General features: G+C 45.9%; 1 protein-coding gene across 1 annotated transcript in view; it reads left to right on the top strand.

The window, feature by feature from the left end:
- LOC144504740 (solute carrier family 22 member 3-like) overlaps nt 1-15,486 on the top strand; it is a 32,410-nt gene that overhangs the window by 2,274 nt on the left and 14,650 nt on the right. The window contains exons 2-5 of the mRNA XM_078230484.1: nt 2,363-2,466; nt 2,551-2,705; nt 7,810-7,978; nt 8,081-8,198. Of these exons, the coding sequence (XP_078086610.1) occupies nt 2,363-2,466; nt 2,551-2,705; nt 7,810-7,978; nt 8,081-8,198 (546 nt within the window). The remainder of the gene's footprint in view (nt 1-2,362; nt 2,467-2,550; nt 2,706-7,809; nt 7,979-8,080; nt 8,199-15,486) is intronic.

Below are 15,486 nucleotides of genomic sequence, written 5' to 3'. Positions count from 1 at the left end.
ACTAACTTGACTTTTTGATTTTAGACTTTCATTGGGCCCATCCTCTAAGGGCTGCAACTAACTATCTAAAATAACGGATTTGTTTTAATCACACATCCTTTAAAAAGATTGCAGATTTAATTCCTAGAAACCCCAGTTAATAGCTTCTTGCCTAGGTGTCCCTCATAATGTTTCCAAATCCTCCCCTCCATTCTGCTGGCGTGGTTGCTTACTCCCATGGCCTGACATTTCCTTTCCAATCTATTTGAAACATCTTGGTGAAGAATCTCTTTCCATTGCTTCAATTGGCATACGGAAGAAGATTCTTTTGGAGAGATTAATGGGACTGAAAGTTGTTAAGTCCTCAGGACCTGATATAATGCATCCCCTAGTGTTGAAAGAGGTTGCTGTAGAGATGGGCTGAATGGCCTCCTTCTGCACTGCAGGGATTCTATGAAAACAGGTGCAAACCAATTTTTAGCCCAGATATTGATGAGAAAGTCACACTGGATGTTAATTAGGAAGATGAAGGAGGTGGGATTGAGAATCAGATGACTCCCCCCTCTCTCGAAGGTGACTCAGGAATAGTCAGAGGTTATGATCACAGACAGGGAAAAGTAATACAGTTTTAGTTAATTCAACAAGATATAGTCACATCTTTCGCTGGCGTGGGGTATCTATAGTACCCTGTTAGTTAGAATTGTTCAGGTACGTTCAAGTTTTAGCATTCTTTGCCCCCAGTGGACTGAGTAATCTTCATCTCTGATGTGTGATTCCAGGATTTCTTCACTTGCCATGTTTGGATTTGAGGGTTGTTGACTTAAAAAGTTGATCTTAAATCAACATCTCTCTGCACATGGAAGAGAAAGAACTTGCATTTACGTTGTGCTTTTTAGATCCTTAGGACATCCCAAATCGTTTCAATACCAACAAATTAGCTTTGAAGTGCAATTAAGGTTGCTGTTAGGGGCTGTTGCAATGGTTTTCTTGTTGTATTTAAAAACTATCGTTCCCCTCAAGTAGCCAAACAAAGTAACAGAGTGGTTTCAAGATGAACTTTACTGTAACCAGCTACAGGACCCTGAATGTCCATTCAGGGCAATCAGAGTGAAACATTCAGAAATACAAATGTAATTAAAAACTTAGCTTTGATTACAAGAAATTAGCACATACCAATAACAGAATAGGCATTATCTCCATCCAATTATAGTCATGGTTACGTCATGCATACATAAAGGTATAATGTCCAATTAAAACTTGTGCATGTTATATCATCAAGAACTGATAGCTATATCTCTGACCAACCTCCCTTTCCATTGTTCCTTGTTCTAATGGGCAGACATGAAATGCAGCTGCACATCATTTGACTAATAGTCCTTGACCCTTATCTGGGCTTACTTTAATCAAAACCTGTCATTTGCTGTGTGAGGTTCAGCTTCCAGCTTATGTGATTTTTAAACTTGTGTGATTTTTAACCCTTTCACTTGCCCTGAGACAAATGTAGCAGCCAATCTCCACACAATACAGAGAAATAATCAATCAATCTTTTTTAAACACTGAACATTGGCCAGGCCACCTGCCCAGAACTCCCTGTTACTGGGCCATGAAGTCTTTCCCTTTTCCCTGTTTCGGGAGATTGAATCTTTACCTGACAGGCATGAGAATGAAATGATATTTCCTACCCGGATTTTGCCGGGACTGGAGGTTTAAATGATAAGGAGAGGCTGGATAGGCTGGTATGTTTTTCCCTGGAGTGTAGGAGGATCAGGGGTGACCTTATAGAGGTTTATAAAATCATGAGGGGCATAGATAAGGTGAATAGCCAAGGTCTTTTCCCCAGGGTAGGGGAGTCCAAAACTAGAGGGCATAGGGTTAAGGTGAGAGGAGAAAGATTTAAAAGAGACCTGAGGGTCAGCTTTTTCATACAGAGGGCAATGCATATATGGAATGAGCTGCCTGAGGAGGTGGTGGTGGAGGCGGATACAGTTACAACATTTAAAAGACATTTGGACAGGTACATGGATGGGAAAGGTTTAGAGGGATATGGGCCAAACGCAGGCAAATGAGACTAGTTCAGTTTAGGAAACCTGGTCGGCATGGACGAGTTGGGCTGAAGGGCCTGTTTCCGTGCTGTATATCTCTGTGACTCTAAGTTTCCTTGGGACCTCTGGCTGAAAGGGAAATGAGGAAGAGGTTGTCAATTAGCCAGACTAATCCACTTGGTCAATGCCAATGGAAGGAGAGTATGTGTATATTAAATGTTCATTTGCTAATATTGCCGAGTCTAGTTTCTAGACTTGTGAGTTTTGTAATGTCTGAGATTGTAAATCTATACATGTAATGAACTCGCTCCGTTATCTTCCTCTATTTTCTCCTTTTAAAGTATGAACTTGTATGCGAAGATGCCTGGAAAGTGGATATGTCTCAAGCCTGTCTTGAAATCGGCTTTTTTCTTGGTGCACTGACCACAGGCTACACTGCAGATAGGTAAGTGACACCCACAGTCTGACTGTTATCTTGTCCACTTGACTCCTTCAATCGCCTAAGTGAAAATAATCATTCCGTTTGCAGGTTTGGCCGAAAGCTTTGTTTACTGGCCTGTTTGGCTGGAACAGGAGTATCTGGGATTGCTGTCGCAGTTGCGCCGACTTACTCAGCGTTTGTGATTTTTCAAATCCTGGAAGGCTTGTTTGGAAGAGGGGTATGCCTGATCAACGCTGTCATTGGTAAGCCTTAAGCCTGAATGTCACTTGAGTGTAGCAAATGCCTTTCAAAAATACAATTTTGCATTCACGACGATAAACACTTACGTAGCCCAGATTTCACAATCAGCAAGAACACAATAGCACTTACCTGATAGAAATTTGTCTACAAGGATCTGGCAATCTTTGTGGGATGAATTCCTCTTTTCCCAATGTTGGTTGGAACCTGGCGTCAACTCCAGCTGCGTAGCAACAGTGATGGAAGCCAATCACGTTGGAATATTCTCACAGACAGCAAAGAAGGAAGTAAGCTTACAGGACTATCATTCGCTTTCTAAGTTATCATTTTACAGAAAGCAACAAAAACATTGGGAAATATAGATTGGATTAAGGTAGAATCTGAACTATCAGCAAATATTTATTTAAGAAAACTATTATTTTTTAAATATGCATTTTTTAACATGATAGAGAAACTTGACATTTCACAAATATAAAATTAAGTTTTCAGGATCATTCAAGCAGTAATTATGCATTTAGTATGACATTAAAACCCCAGTTAAGTGTCATTCAATAAGCTGTAGTTTCTTCAGTGCTTTTTACAGTGAAGACTAGTAATGTAAACAGGAAAGCTCTCGTCAGGTGGGTGCACAGTGGCACAATGGTTAGCACTGCTGCCTCACAGCGTCAGGGACCTGGGTTCGATTCCGGCTTTGGGTCACTATCTGTGTGGAGTTTGCACGTTCCCTGTGTCTACGTGGATTTCCTCCGAGTTCTCCGGTTTCCTCCCACAGTCCAAAGATGTGTGGGCTAGGTTGATTGGCCATGCTAAATTGACCCTAATGTCAGGGGATTAGCAGGGTAAATATGAGGGGTTATGGGAATAGGGCCTGGGTGGGATTGTCGTCGGTGCAGACTCGATGGGCTGAATGGCCTCCTTCTGCACTGTAGGAATTCTATGATTCTATTATTCAGTTCAGTGATTTCCAATTCATTGTAACATTGGGGCTGCCTTCAGCTGTTTAGTTTAGTTTATTTGTGTCACAAGTAGGCTTACATTAACACTGCAACGAAGTTACTGTGAAAATCCCGTAGTCGCCACACTCTGGTGCCTGTTCGGGTACACTGAGGGAGAATTTAGCATGGCCAATGCACAAACTATCATGGCTTTCAGACTGCGGGAGGAAACCGGAGCACCCGGAGGAAACCCACGCAGACACGGGGAGAACGTACAGACTCCGCACAGACAGTGACCCAAGCCGGGAATTGCACCCCAGTCCCTGGCGCTGTGAGGCAGCAGTGCCAACCACTAACCCTGGAGAAACATACAAACACTGACAGAACATTCTAGATTTCTGTGGCTAACTGAAGATGCAGACTTCAGAAAAAAGCCATCTGTTTCCAAGGAGTAATGACAGCAAGTTTTCCCATTACAAGCACAAAGTTCAGGCCAACGGTATTTAGAATTTTTAAAGCTGCGTTGGCATCTCTATGGGATGTTATAATTTCTTCAGAAAGGCTTTGGACTGAATTTTATGCAGGGGGTGGGATACCCAATCCCTGGTGTAAAACCTGGTGTTGAGCTGCCTGCCCTGATCAGCTCACCCCACAGTCATTTTATGGCCAATGGCTCATTAATTGGTTCGAGGGTGACCTGCGACCTCCATCAGAGAGGAAGCCCCACTTCAGAGAGCTGCCATCCAATCAGATGGCTGATGGGTCCTTTGTCCCACCAGCGTTCCGCACCCCCACCCCTTACCCCCCCCCTCCCCCGCCTTACCCCCCACTCACCGGGAGTGGTGGTCACTGATGGAGTTACAGGTAGTCCCAAAGAAGAGACGCATGGATCTGGACTTTTAGGCTTTGCCAAGCTGACTGGTCATAGCAATGGGGATGGGGTGCTGGGATTCACAGGAGAGAGGGAGGGGAAATGTTCGGGCGGGGTGAGGGCGACGTGGAGAGGGGGTACTTGAGTCGAGCCTTGGGAGCGGGCCTTCAGGGGACACAGTGGCCCGAATTGCCCAGTTCACACCCTCTGCCGCTGCAAGTGAAGACAGAAAATTTGGCGCTTGGCCAAATCTCCATTCACTGCAGCGGGACCGGAGAATCCCGCCGGTGTGAACGGCTGGAAAATTCCGGCCAGTATGCCTGACCATCAGGCACCTCACTTACAAGAACAGAAAACCCTGGAAAATCTCAGCAGGTCGGACAGTATCTGTGGAGAGGGAATGGAGCCAACGTTTTGAGTCTGGATCTCTCTCCACAGATGCTGTCAGGCCTGTTGAGATTTTCCAGCATTTTCGGTTTTTGCTTCAGATTCCAGCATCTGCAGTGTTTTGCCTTTATTTTATGCACCTTACCTAACCTGGCCATGATGTTATATATGGTGATAATGTTTCTCTGTATTAAAGCTGATCTAGGGTGGTGTTTGAGACTGTGCTGAAAAGGTGTTTATTAAATGTCGGAAAATGCTCACAGATGAATGAAGTATTTCTATTATTTGTTTGCAAACATCATTATTTGTTTCTCCTCCCCCAAAAAAAACTCATGTTTCAGGAGGCTTGAACTGAGCTTTTCATTTGTTTGTTTGTCCGAAGCTGTTTTGTACTTTTGGTGAGTGGTTAAACAGAACCAAATGACCAACAAAAGTTCTGAATGAAACCACACGAAAGTGTTTCAGGGGGAGGTGGGGGAGAGGACCAGTCTGGTCCTGTCATCAATAACGAATATGGGTGGAGTCAGGGCCATTGGTGAACACAGTGCATGTGAAGCGTGAATGAAGGGCTCTGATCCAGCTCTGGGATGTCTCGGGATTTGAAGGGTGAGCAAAGGGATGGAGCATATAGATGTGAGGCGTGAGTCTTTAAGATCAGGCTGCCTGTTACCATGTGGTCCTCAAGCAACACTGCTGGGGCCTCCTGCTGCATGCAGAGTTTACTTGTTGCATTCAGAAGCCACCAGCGCTGGAGATGCACCGGCTAGCCCCACAATCCTGCAGCTCCGGTTGGTACGTGAGTTTTGTATGTTGCCTAACTGGATCCAAACGGGGGGTGGGCAGTTCACGTAGCATTGATGGAGAGGGACCTTCCGCCTACAGCATGCCCCCGCCTTGGCTTTCACAGCGGCAAGGGATCCATTCAACAGGAAACCCCATTGACGGCGGCGGGATCAGAGAATCTTGTTGCTAGCCAATAGCAGGCCATCTCGTGCTGGCGCAAAACACACGGCAAGTTGCGCAATAAATCCCACCCAATGTTTCAGGTCAGTGACCTCCCATCGGAACTGAGAAAAGTTAGCGATGTGACAGGTTTTAAACAAGTAAAGAGGCAGGGAAAGGGGAAGAGACAGTGGAAGGTAAGAACAGAGCTTGGTGCAAGGTGTGCTATTGTTGTGATACAATCCTTGGGCTTATTTACTGTACAAGACACAAGGCATCAATCACAAGAAGGGATTGGGTAAGCATGTTGTGGGCACATTTATTAAAATTAGACAGCTATACATTAGCATATCGCTTGAAGACACCAGAGCTGTGTTTGCTGTGCTCTGTTCAGATTAAAAGTAAAGCTAAGACTGGATTGCATGACAAATTTCCATTCTAGTAATGTCATGCTGATATACCTTAAAGATATATGACAGGGCAAGTTATGTTTATGAAGCTTTGAATGGACTCAAGTTTTCAGAGTGTGCAGGGTAGGATGCTGACTATGATATTAAATGATGTGGAGATGCCGGCGTTGGACTGGGTGAACACAGTAAGAAGTCTCACAACACCAGGTTAAAGTCCAACAGGTTTATTTGGTAGCAAATACCATAAGCTTTCGGAGCACTGCTCCTTCGTCAGATGGAGTGGAAATGTGCTCTCAAACAGTGCACAGACACAGAAATCAAGTTACAGAATACTACTAATTAGAATGTGAATCCCTACAGCCAGCCAGGTCTTAAAGATACAGACAATGTGGGTGGAGGGAACATTAAACACAGGTTAAAGAGATGTGTATTGTCTCCAGACAGAACAGCTAGTGAGATTCTGCAAGTCCAGGGGGAAAGCTGTGGGGGTTACTGATAATGTGACATAAATCCAACATCCCGGTTTAGGCCGTCCTCATGTGTGCGGAACTTGGCTATCAGGTTCTGCTCAGCGACTCTGCGCTGTCGTGTGTCGTGAAGGCCGCCTTGGAGAACGCTTACCTGAAGATCCAAGGCTGAATGCCCGTGACTGCTGAAGTGCTCCCCCACAAGAAGGCGTTCAGGTAAGCGTTCTCCAAGGCGGCCTTCACGACACACGACAGCGCAGAGTCGCTGAGCAGAAACTGATAGCCAAGTTCCGCACACATGAGGACGGCCTAAACCGGGATGTTGGATTTATGTCACATTATCAGTAACCCCCACAGCTTGCCTCCTGGACTTGCAGAATCTCACTAGCTGTTCTGTCTGGAGACAATACACATCTCTTTAACCTGTGTTTAATGCTCCCTCCACCCACATTGTCTGTACCTTTAAGACCTGGCTGGCTGTAGGGATTCGCATTCTAATCAGTATTCTGTAACTTGATTTTGTGTCTCTGTGCACTGTTTGAGAGCACATTTCCACTCCATCTGACGAAGGAGCAGCGCTCCGAAAGCTTATGGTATTTGCTACCAAATAAACCTGTTGGACTTTAACCTGGTGTTGTGAGACTTCTTACTATGATATTAAAACCATGAGTGTAAGCTACAGCTTTGACCAGGATTTAACTGGAAGTAGTAAAAATGATACATTTTTCCATGCACAGGCCCTGCCTAGGTAGATATTATGGGTGCAAACTCGATGGGCTAAAGGGCCTTTCCTGCACTGTATGACTCTATAGCCAGATTTTTCCTGTCCCGCCACCATGGAAATTGTAGCGGGTGGGACACGGACCATGCAAGGGTCTGATGACCTAGGGCGGGATTTTCCAGACTTGGGGAGAACGTGGCCGGAAATTCCCACCCTATGACTCTGCGACAAAGGATCTTGTATTCTTGTCATTGGCAGCTGTAAGGACAACCCTCATCGGTTATAGTCAAATGCAGACCACCAGGTAAATGTAATGTTTTGTTATGTACCGTCCATTATAATCTTCCAAAGCAAATGACCTTGTTATCTCTTTCAGCCACAGAACTGGTTGGACCAAGATACAGAAGAGTTGTCATATTTGTAACCCAAGCGGTCTTCTCATTGGGTGTGATGTTACTTCCTGTTTTTGCCTACTTGGTTAAGTCTTGGAAAGGAATCCAAATGGCCATTAGTGTCCCACACTTTGTTTTGCTGCTTTACTGCTGGTAATTTGAATTTACGGCAAAGATTCCCATTGATTAACATTGTGCCACAGTCACATGCTGCACCATGGAATGGATTTTACATGTGATCCTTTCCAATTGTAGCTTAATCCCAGAATCTCCTCGTTGGTTGTTATCGCGCAAGAGAATTAAAGAAGCATTGAAAATCGCCCAGGATATTGCAGATCGGAATGGCAAGAGTCTCCCATCAACTTACAAAGAGGTAATGGACTGAGTTTTATACTAGAAATATTGGAAAGGGGACAGACTGGTCAGCAAGTGGACTCTGATTTGTGGAGGTGTTGCCATGGAGAATGCACCAGGAAACCATTATCCCCAAGCTTTTGTTTAGATTAAAACCAGGCAAGTCAAATATGACTGGCCAAGGTGTTGCCATGGGGAATGCCCCTGGGAAATGTTGTCCCCCAAGCATTTGTTAAATTGAAAAGCATGCAATGTCGGAGCATGTTCTATTTCTTTACAGAGGACATGGCCCAGTGTAAATATATGTATCTTTAAGCAAGCATAAATGAGTCTCACTGGAGGCCCAGCTGATAACCTTGATTTGGTTGTTGGTGTAATTCTTAGCACAATCAGGGTTGTTAAGTAAGTGCTGCCCAACCATAGAATCACATATAATGTTGGACCCTACGGTCTGAGTTTTCTGGCTCAGTACAATCCAAACTCTGCCTGTTGTGAACTACAAAAGGGATTCACCAGTTGTGGTAATACTGTCTTTATACCTAGTACTCTGTCTCCCATGCAAATGAGAGATGTGGGCCAGAATTCTCCGACTTCGCCCGTGGCTGGGATTCTCCGGTCTCACTGCGGTGAATGGCGTTTTGGCTGAGAATCAAATTCTCTGTTCTCGCTGGCAGCGGTGGCAGGGCGAACAAGATTGGAGAATATCAGCGCCAGTGTGATGCAACCAAATCATCTTTCCCAGAAGATTTCCTATCCCAGATCAGCAAGCTGCTTATGAAGGATACCCTTTGCACTGGCAGCTCATCAGATTAATTGAAATGAAAGCACTAAAGTTAAAGCAAAATACTGCGGATGCTGGAAATCTGAAATAAAAACAGAAAATGCTGGAAAAGCTCAGAGGGTCTGGCAGCATCTGTGGAGAGAGAAACAGAGTTAATGTTCCATAGAATCAAAGAACCATACAGTGCAGAAGAGGCCCTACGGCCCATCGAGCCTGCACCAATACATGAGAAATACCTGGCCTCCCATCTAATCCCATTTACCAGCACTTGGCCCATAGCCTTGAATGTTATGACGTGCCATGTGCTCATCCAGGTACAAGAGTACGTATGACTCTTCTTCAGAGCTCTGTTAAGTTATGCCATTCAGGGTGCTTCAGTGCAGAGGGATCTGGGTGTCTTTGTGCATGAGTTGCAGAAAACTGGTATGCAGATACATAAGGAAATAAGGAAAGCAAATTGAATTTTGGCATTTATAGCTAAAGGAATAGAGTATAAAAGTAAGGAAGTGTTGCTGCAACTAAACAAAGCATTGGTGAGATCCCCTCTGGAATACTGTGTACAGTTTTGGTCACCTTATTTGAGGAAGGATGTAGTGGCTTTAGAGGCAGTTCAGAGGAGGTTCACTGGATTGATTGTCTTATGAAGAGAGATTGAGCAGTTTGGGCCTATACTCTCTCGAGAGCATAGAAGAATGAGAGAAGATCTGTTTGAGGTACATAAGATGCTAAAGGGGATTGACAAAGTAGATGTAGAGCAGATGCTTCCTCTTGTAGGCAATCTAGAGCAAGAGGTCATAGTTTTAGGATAAGGGGGTCACAGATTTAAAACAGAGATGAGGAGAAACTACTTCTCTCAAAGGGTTGTGAATCTGTGGAATTCACTACGCAGAGTGCAGTGGATGCTGGGGCATTAAGTAAATTTAATGAGGAAATAGACAGATTTTTAATTAGTAATGGGCTAAAGGGTTATGCAGCATGGACAGGAAAGTGGAGTTGAGGCCGAGATGAGATCAGCAATGATGGTATTGAATAGCGGAGCAGACTCGAGGGGCTGAGTTACCTACGCCTGCCTCTAGTTCTTATTTTCTAATGAGACATGTTGAAAGCTGATCAAGGGTGGAAAGTAAATATTTCAGTGTGCACAATAGTTCAGAAAGGCAGACAGAATGGCAAAGGAGGAGAGGTAGCCCTGATAGTGAAGGATGACCTAAGGGTATTAGTCAGAAAGGCTTTAGAAGATCATGAACTTGGATCAGGATGTGTGGATGTTAGCAATAGCAAGAGTTAGACGCACTGGTGGAAGTAACCCAGAGGCCACCTAACAGTAGTTATACCATTAAACAAGAAAATATGGTTGCTTCTAGTAAAGGCAATGTATTAATTGTAGGGACTTCAATCTTCAAATAGACTGGGATAATCAAAATTGGCAAGTGTGGTCTAAAAGGTCAGTTTGTAGAATGTTTTTATGAGTGTCTTAGAACAGGTTTTTTCAAAATGGGGGTCATGACCCCTGGGTGGGTCACGGGCAGGAGTACAAAGGGTTGCGGTGTTCCCCAAAGATCACTGGGCTTAGGTGCCAAAAACTGCACACATTATAAATGTAGCCAAACCCCTCTGCCTCAATTTATACTGATGTGGAGATGCCAGCGTTGGACTGGGGTAAACACAGTAAGAAGTTTAACAACACCAGGTTAAAGTCCAACAGGTTTATTTGGTAGCAAAAGCCACTAGGTGTGGCTTTTGCTACCAAATAAACCTGTTGGACTTTAACCTGGTGTTGTTAAACTTCTTACTCAATTTATACTCCCCTGGAATATTAGTCTCTGACCATAAGAGGCACAATTGAGCAGGTCAGTGTGCCCTGCATATACATTGGCGCCATGCATCTTGTACGTACGTGTTTCTGGCGCGAATACACTTGGCGGTGAGCTCCTTTCACTTGCAAGCAAGACAAGAGGGCGGTGGGCATGAATCATTTTGTTACAAGCGACGGCCAGTGTACCTACTGGCCAGGATTTCACATCGGAATCTGCTGGAGAGTATGATAAGACAGAGCAGTGTCACTGTTAGCTCTGCAAAGAATGCCAGGGCCTCCAGTGAACAGCCTACAAAGAAAAAACTAAAATCAGGAATAAAGCAGTATAAAGATGATTTTTTGAGGTATGGTTTTGTTAATTGTGACAAAGCAAATCAGGATGCAAAGCACCCGTGTGTTATAGAATCATAGAGTCCCTACAGTGCTAAGAGACCATTTGGCCCATCGAGTCTGCACCAACTCTCTGACAGAGTATCTTACCCAGGCCCTCTCCCCTGCCCTATCCCTGTAACCTCATACATTTAGCATGGCCTACCTACCTAACCTGCACAACTTTGGACTATGGGAGGAAACCGGAGCCTTTGGAGGAAACCCATACAGGCACAGGGAGAATGTGCAAATTCCACACAGACAGTGACACAAGGCTTGAACTGAACCTGGGTTCCTGGCACTGTAAGGCAGCAATGCTAACCACCCTGCCACCCTTGCGGGGAAATATTGGCGAATGAATGAATGTGGCATGGGTCCCGAAGCTTGGCCAGTTAACAAAAGTGGGTCCTGGGGAAAAAAAGTTTGAAAAACACTGCCTTAGAACAATATGTTGTGGAACTGACTGGAGATAAAGCTATCTTAGACCTAGTATTACGTAATGAAGCAGGGTTATTTAGTAATATCACAGTCAATGAGCTACTGGGAAATAGTGATCATAATATTATTGAATTCCACATTAAGTTGGAAAGTGACATTCTCCAATTACAAAGAAATCTTAATATTAAAACCAACAACTTAGGCATGTGGGGGGAACTGGCTACGGTTAATCGGGTAAATAGATATGGAGGTAAATGAACAATTCAAAATATTCAACAAAAAAATATGCAATTGAAAACCAAGAACTCAGCAAGAAAAACACATCTATGGTTCACTTGGAAGTTTAAATATAATATTAGGTTAAAGGAAGAGGCTTAACATGTTCCAAAACAAAATAACGACTCTTGAGGATTGGGACAGTTTTAGAAACTATCAAAGGGCCAACAAAAAAGTTGATAAAAATGGAAAATCCTTTAATGCCGTTGGCTGCTTGGAGATCCTGATGACATCGCTCCATCTCCACACTGGGAAGTTTCCAACGCCGGCATCTTCACATCAAGTTTCAGGGGGCCAGGCCGCAATCAGGTGTAGCACCACTGGATGGCGATAGAGCTGAAATTCACACCAGCGAGGTTGCTATGTCTTTCAGCAAGGCTTGCTTTGAGGCCTGTGATGGGCACTGACTGCAAACTCTGGGTCACCAGGGCAAAGTGTTGTTTTTCCCAATTCATCAGTTCATAGAATTTATCCCTCAATCAATCTCTCAGAAACTAATTATCTGGTCGTTGCTGTTTTTGGGAGCTTGCTGTGCATGAATTTGAAACATTAAAACAGATTGTAAGAGTTCCTGAGGGATGCTTGATGTGGCTCTGAAAGATGAAGGGCATGAGTTAGAACTGGCGTGATGAGAGAGTTGATCATCGCACACATTTCAGTAGTTGCTGCCATCACATCAACATGAGTGAGTGTTGTATGTCACAGGGCTGTGTGTATGTGATTTTGTCATGATGTGGAGATGCCGGCGTTGGGTGATTTCCCAGGTGATTTTGTCACCAGGTGTCTGGGAGATATACATGTTTCCAAGTCGAATTCTCGGAGACCCGGCTTGCCTCTGCGAGCAGTCAAGGTGGAGATGACACAAGAAGAGACACCTCTGGTTCTCTGCCTCCTCTCTTGCGATTTTGTTTTTTGTTATTTTTTTCTTTCCTGGTTCAGCTTCTGCGAAAATCCTTTAGTGCCATTGGCTGCTTGGACATCCTGATGGCATCGCTCCATCTCCACACTGGGAAGTTTCAGAAGTAGTCTCACAACACCAGGTTAAAGTTCAACAGATTTATTTGGTAGCACAAGCTTTCAGAGCGCTGCCCCTTCATCAGGTGAGTGGGAGTTGTGTTCACAAACAGGGCATAGAAAGATACAAACTCAATTTACAAGATAATGGTTGGAATGCGAGTCTTTACAGGTAATCAAGTCTTAAAGGTACAGACAATGTGAGTGGAGAGAGGGTTAAGCACAGGTTAAAGAAATGTATATTGTCTCCAGCCAGGACAGTTAGTGAGATTTTGCAAGCCCAGGCAAGTCGTGGGGGTTACAGATAGTGTGACATGAACCCAAGATCCCGGTTGAGGCCGTCCTCATGTGTGCGGAACTTGGCTATCAGTTTCTGCTCAGCGATTCTGCGTTGTCGTGTGTCATGAAGGCCGCCTTGGAGAACGCTTACCCGAAGATCAGAGGCTGAATGCCCGTGACTGCTGACATGTTCCCCAACAGGAAAAGAACACTCCTGCCCGGTGATTGTTGAGCAGTGTCCATTCGGCCAATGTTGTCTACCTGATACGCTGCAGGAAAGGATGTCCCGAGGCATGGTACATTGGGGAGACCATGCAGACGCTACGTGATGCGCTACTCAAACACGAGGCCTGAAGCTCGGTAAATGAAAGGCTTTTATTTACTGTAATGAAGCAGCCAGTAATTATATACACTATCCCAGACTGAAGGGGTCCCGGCCAGAGCAGGGACTTTTATACCTCTCCCAGGAGGCGGAGCCCGACTGGGATGTGCCACAGCACTACAGTACAAAGGTGTAACAACCCCACCCTAACCCCAACAGCAACAATAGCACAACCCAACAGTAACATATGTACATCCTTGTAGTACTGGCCAGACCCTGGCTCAGTACTATCCAGTGGGAACCAACGATGGTTCACCACATACACCCCTCCTTTGAGAACAAAGGCCGGTGGGGTACAAAAGAACAGAATAAAGTGTCAGCAGTCTATAAGTTCAGACGGTCAGGGGGACCGCACCGTCGTTGTGACCTCCTCAATACCGGCGGTGACACCGGAGTAGGCACTTGCGGTGGCGTTCTCCCCAAGGCGGCGTCCAGCTGTTCTTCCACGGACTCACAGGCCAGTTGATCCTGAGGTGACGGTAGTCCATGGGATCCTGACACGCCCTGCAGTGGCGAACATCTTCTGGGCTCAGGCAAGCTGTACATGGGAGTAAAATGGTTAAGCAATGGTCCCGATGCTGCCCGCGCCGTGTCCGGGGAAGAAAGAAGAGTTAAAGGGTTTGTAACAGGGGGTATGGGAGCGACAGGGGTTGCTACGTCCCCTGCTGGCGCCAGGTCTCGGATCGAGACCGTATCCTCTTGGCCGTCAGGGTATGCCACATAGGCATACTGAGGGTTGGCGTGGAGGAGATGGACCTGTTCGACCAACGGGTCGGACTTGCGGGCCCTTACATGTCGCGGCAGGAGGACGGGTCCTGAGTACATCAACCAAGACGGTAATGAGGTCCCCGAGGAAGACTTCCGAGGGAATGAGAACATCCTCTCGTGGGGAGTAGCATTGGTTGCCATACACAGGAGGGAGCGAATAGAATGGAGCGCATCAGGGAGCACCTCTTGCCAACGGGAGACTGGAAGACCTTTTGACTTCAACGCCAGTAAGACAGCCTTCCAGACTGTAGCATTCTCACGTTCCACCTGTCCGTTACCCCTAGGGTTGTAGCTCGTGGTCCTACTAGAGGCAATCCCGTATGAGAGCAGGAATTGCCTCAAGTCATCGCTCATGAACGACGAGCCCCTGTCGCTATGGATGTAGCCGGGGTACCCGAACAGGGTAAAGAGATCACGGAATGCCTTGATAACCGTGGCAGCGGATGTATCAGAGCAGGGAACAACAAAAGGGAACCGAGAGTACTCGTCAATGATGTTGAGGAAGTACACATTCCGATCTGTTGAGGGAAGGGGGCCCTTAAAATCGACACTCAGTCTCCCGAAGGGACGAGTGGCCTTGACTAAATGTGCCCGGTCAGGTCGGTAAAAGTGTGGTTTGCATTCCGCGCAAACCCGACAGCTTCTTGTTACTGACCTGACGTCCTCCACCGAGTAAGGCAGGTTGCGGGCTTTTATAAAGTGGTAGAGCCGAGTGACCCCAGGATGGCATAGGTCATTATGGAGGGCCTGCAAACGGTCCTCCTGTATACTGGCGCATGTTCCACGCGAGAGGGCATCCGAGGGCTCATTGAGTTTTCCTGGACGGTACATGATGTCGTAGTTATAGGTGGAGAGTTCAATTCTCCACCGCAAGATCTTGTCATTCTTGATCTTGCCCCTCTGCGTGTTGTTAAACATGAACGCCACGGACCGCTGGTCCGTGATCAGGGTGAACCGTTTTCCCGCCAAGTAATGGCGCCAGTGCCTGACGGCCTCCACAATGGCCTGGGCCTCCTTTTCCACCGCTGAATGCCGAGTTTCGGGGCCTTGGAGGGTGCGGGAAAAAAATGCGACGGGCCTGCCCGCCTGGTTAAGTGTGGCGGCCAGGGCGAAATCAGATGCATCGCTCTCCACCTGAAAGGGGATGGACTCGTCTACAGCGTGCATCGTAGCTTTCGCGATGT

This window comes from Mustelus asterias, chromosome 15, assembly GCF_964213995.1.
Source record: "Mustelus asterias chromosome 15, sMusAst1.hap1.1, whole genome shotgun sequence".
In the NCBI taxonomy this organism is placed as follows: Eukaryota; Metazoa; Chordata; class Chondrichthyes; order Carcharhiniformes; family Triakidae; genus Mustelus; species Mustelus asterias.
The sequence above is the reverse complement of the archived record's forward strand: the minus strand, read 5'-3'. Positions and strand labels throughout refer to the sequence as shown.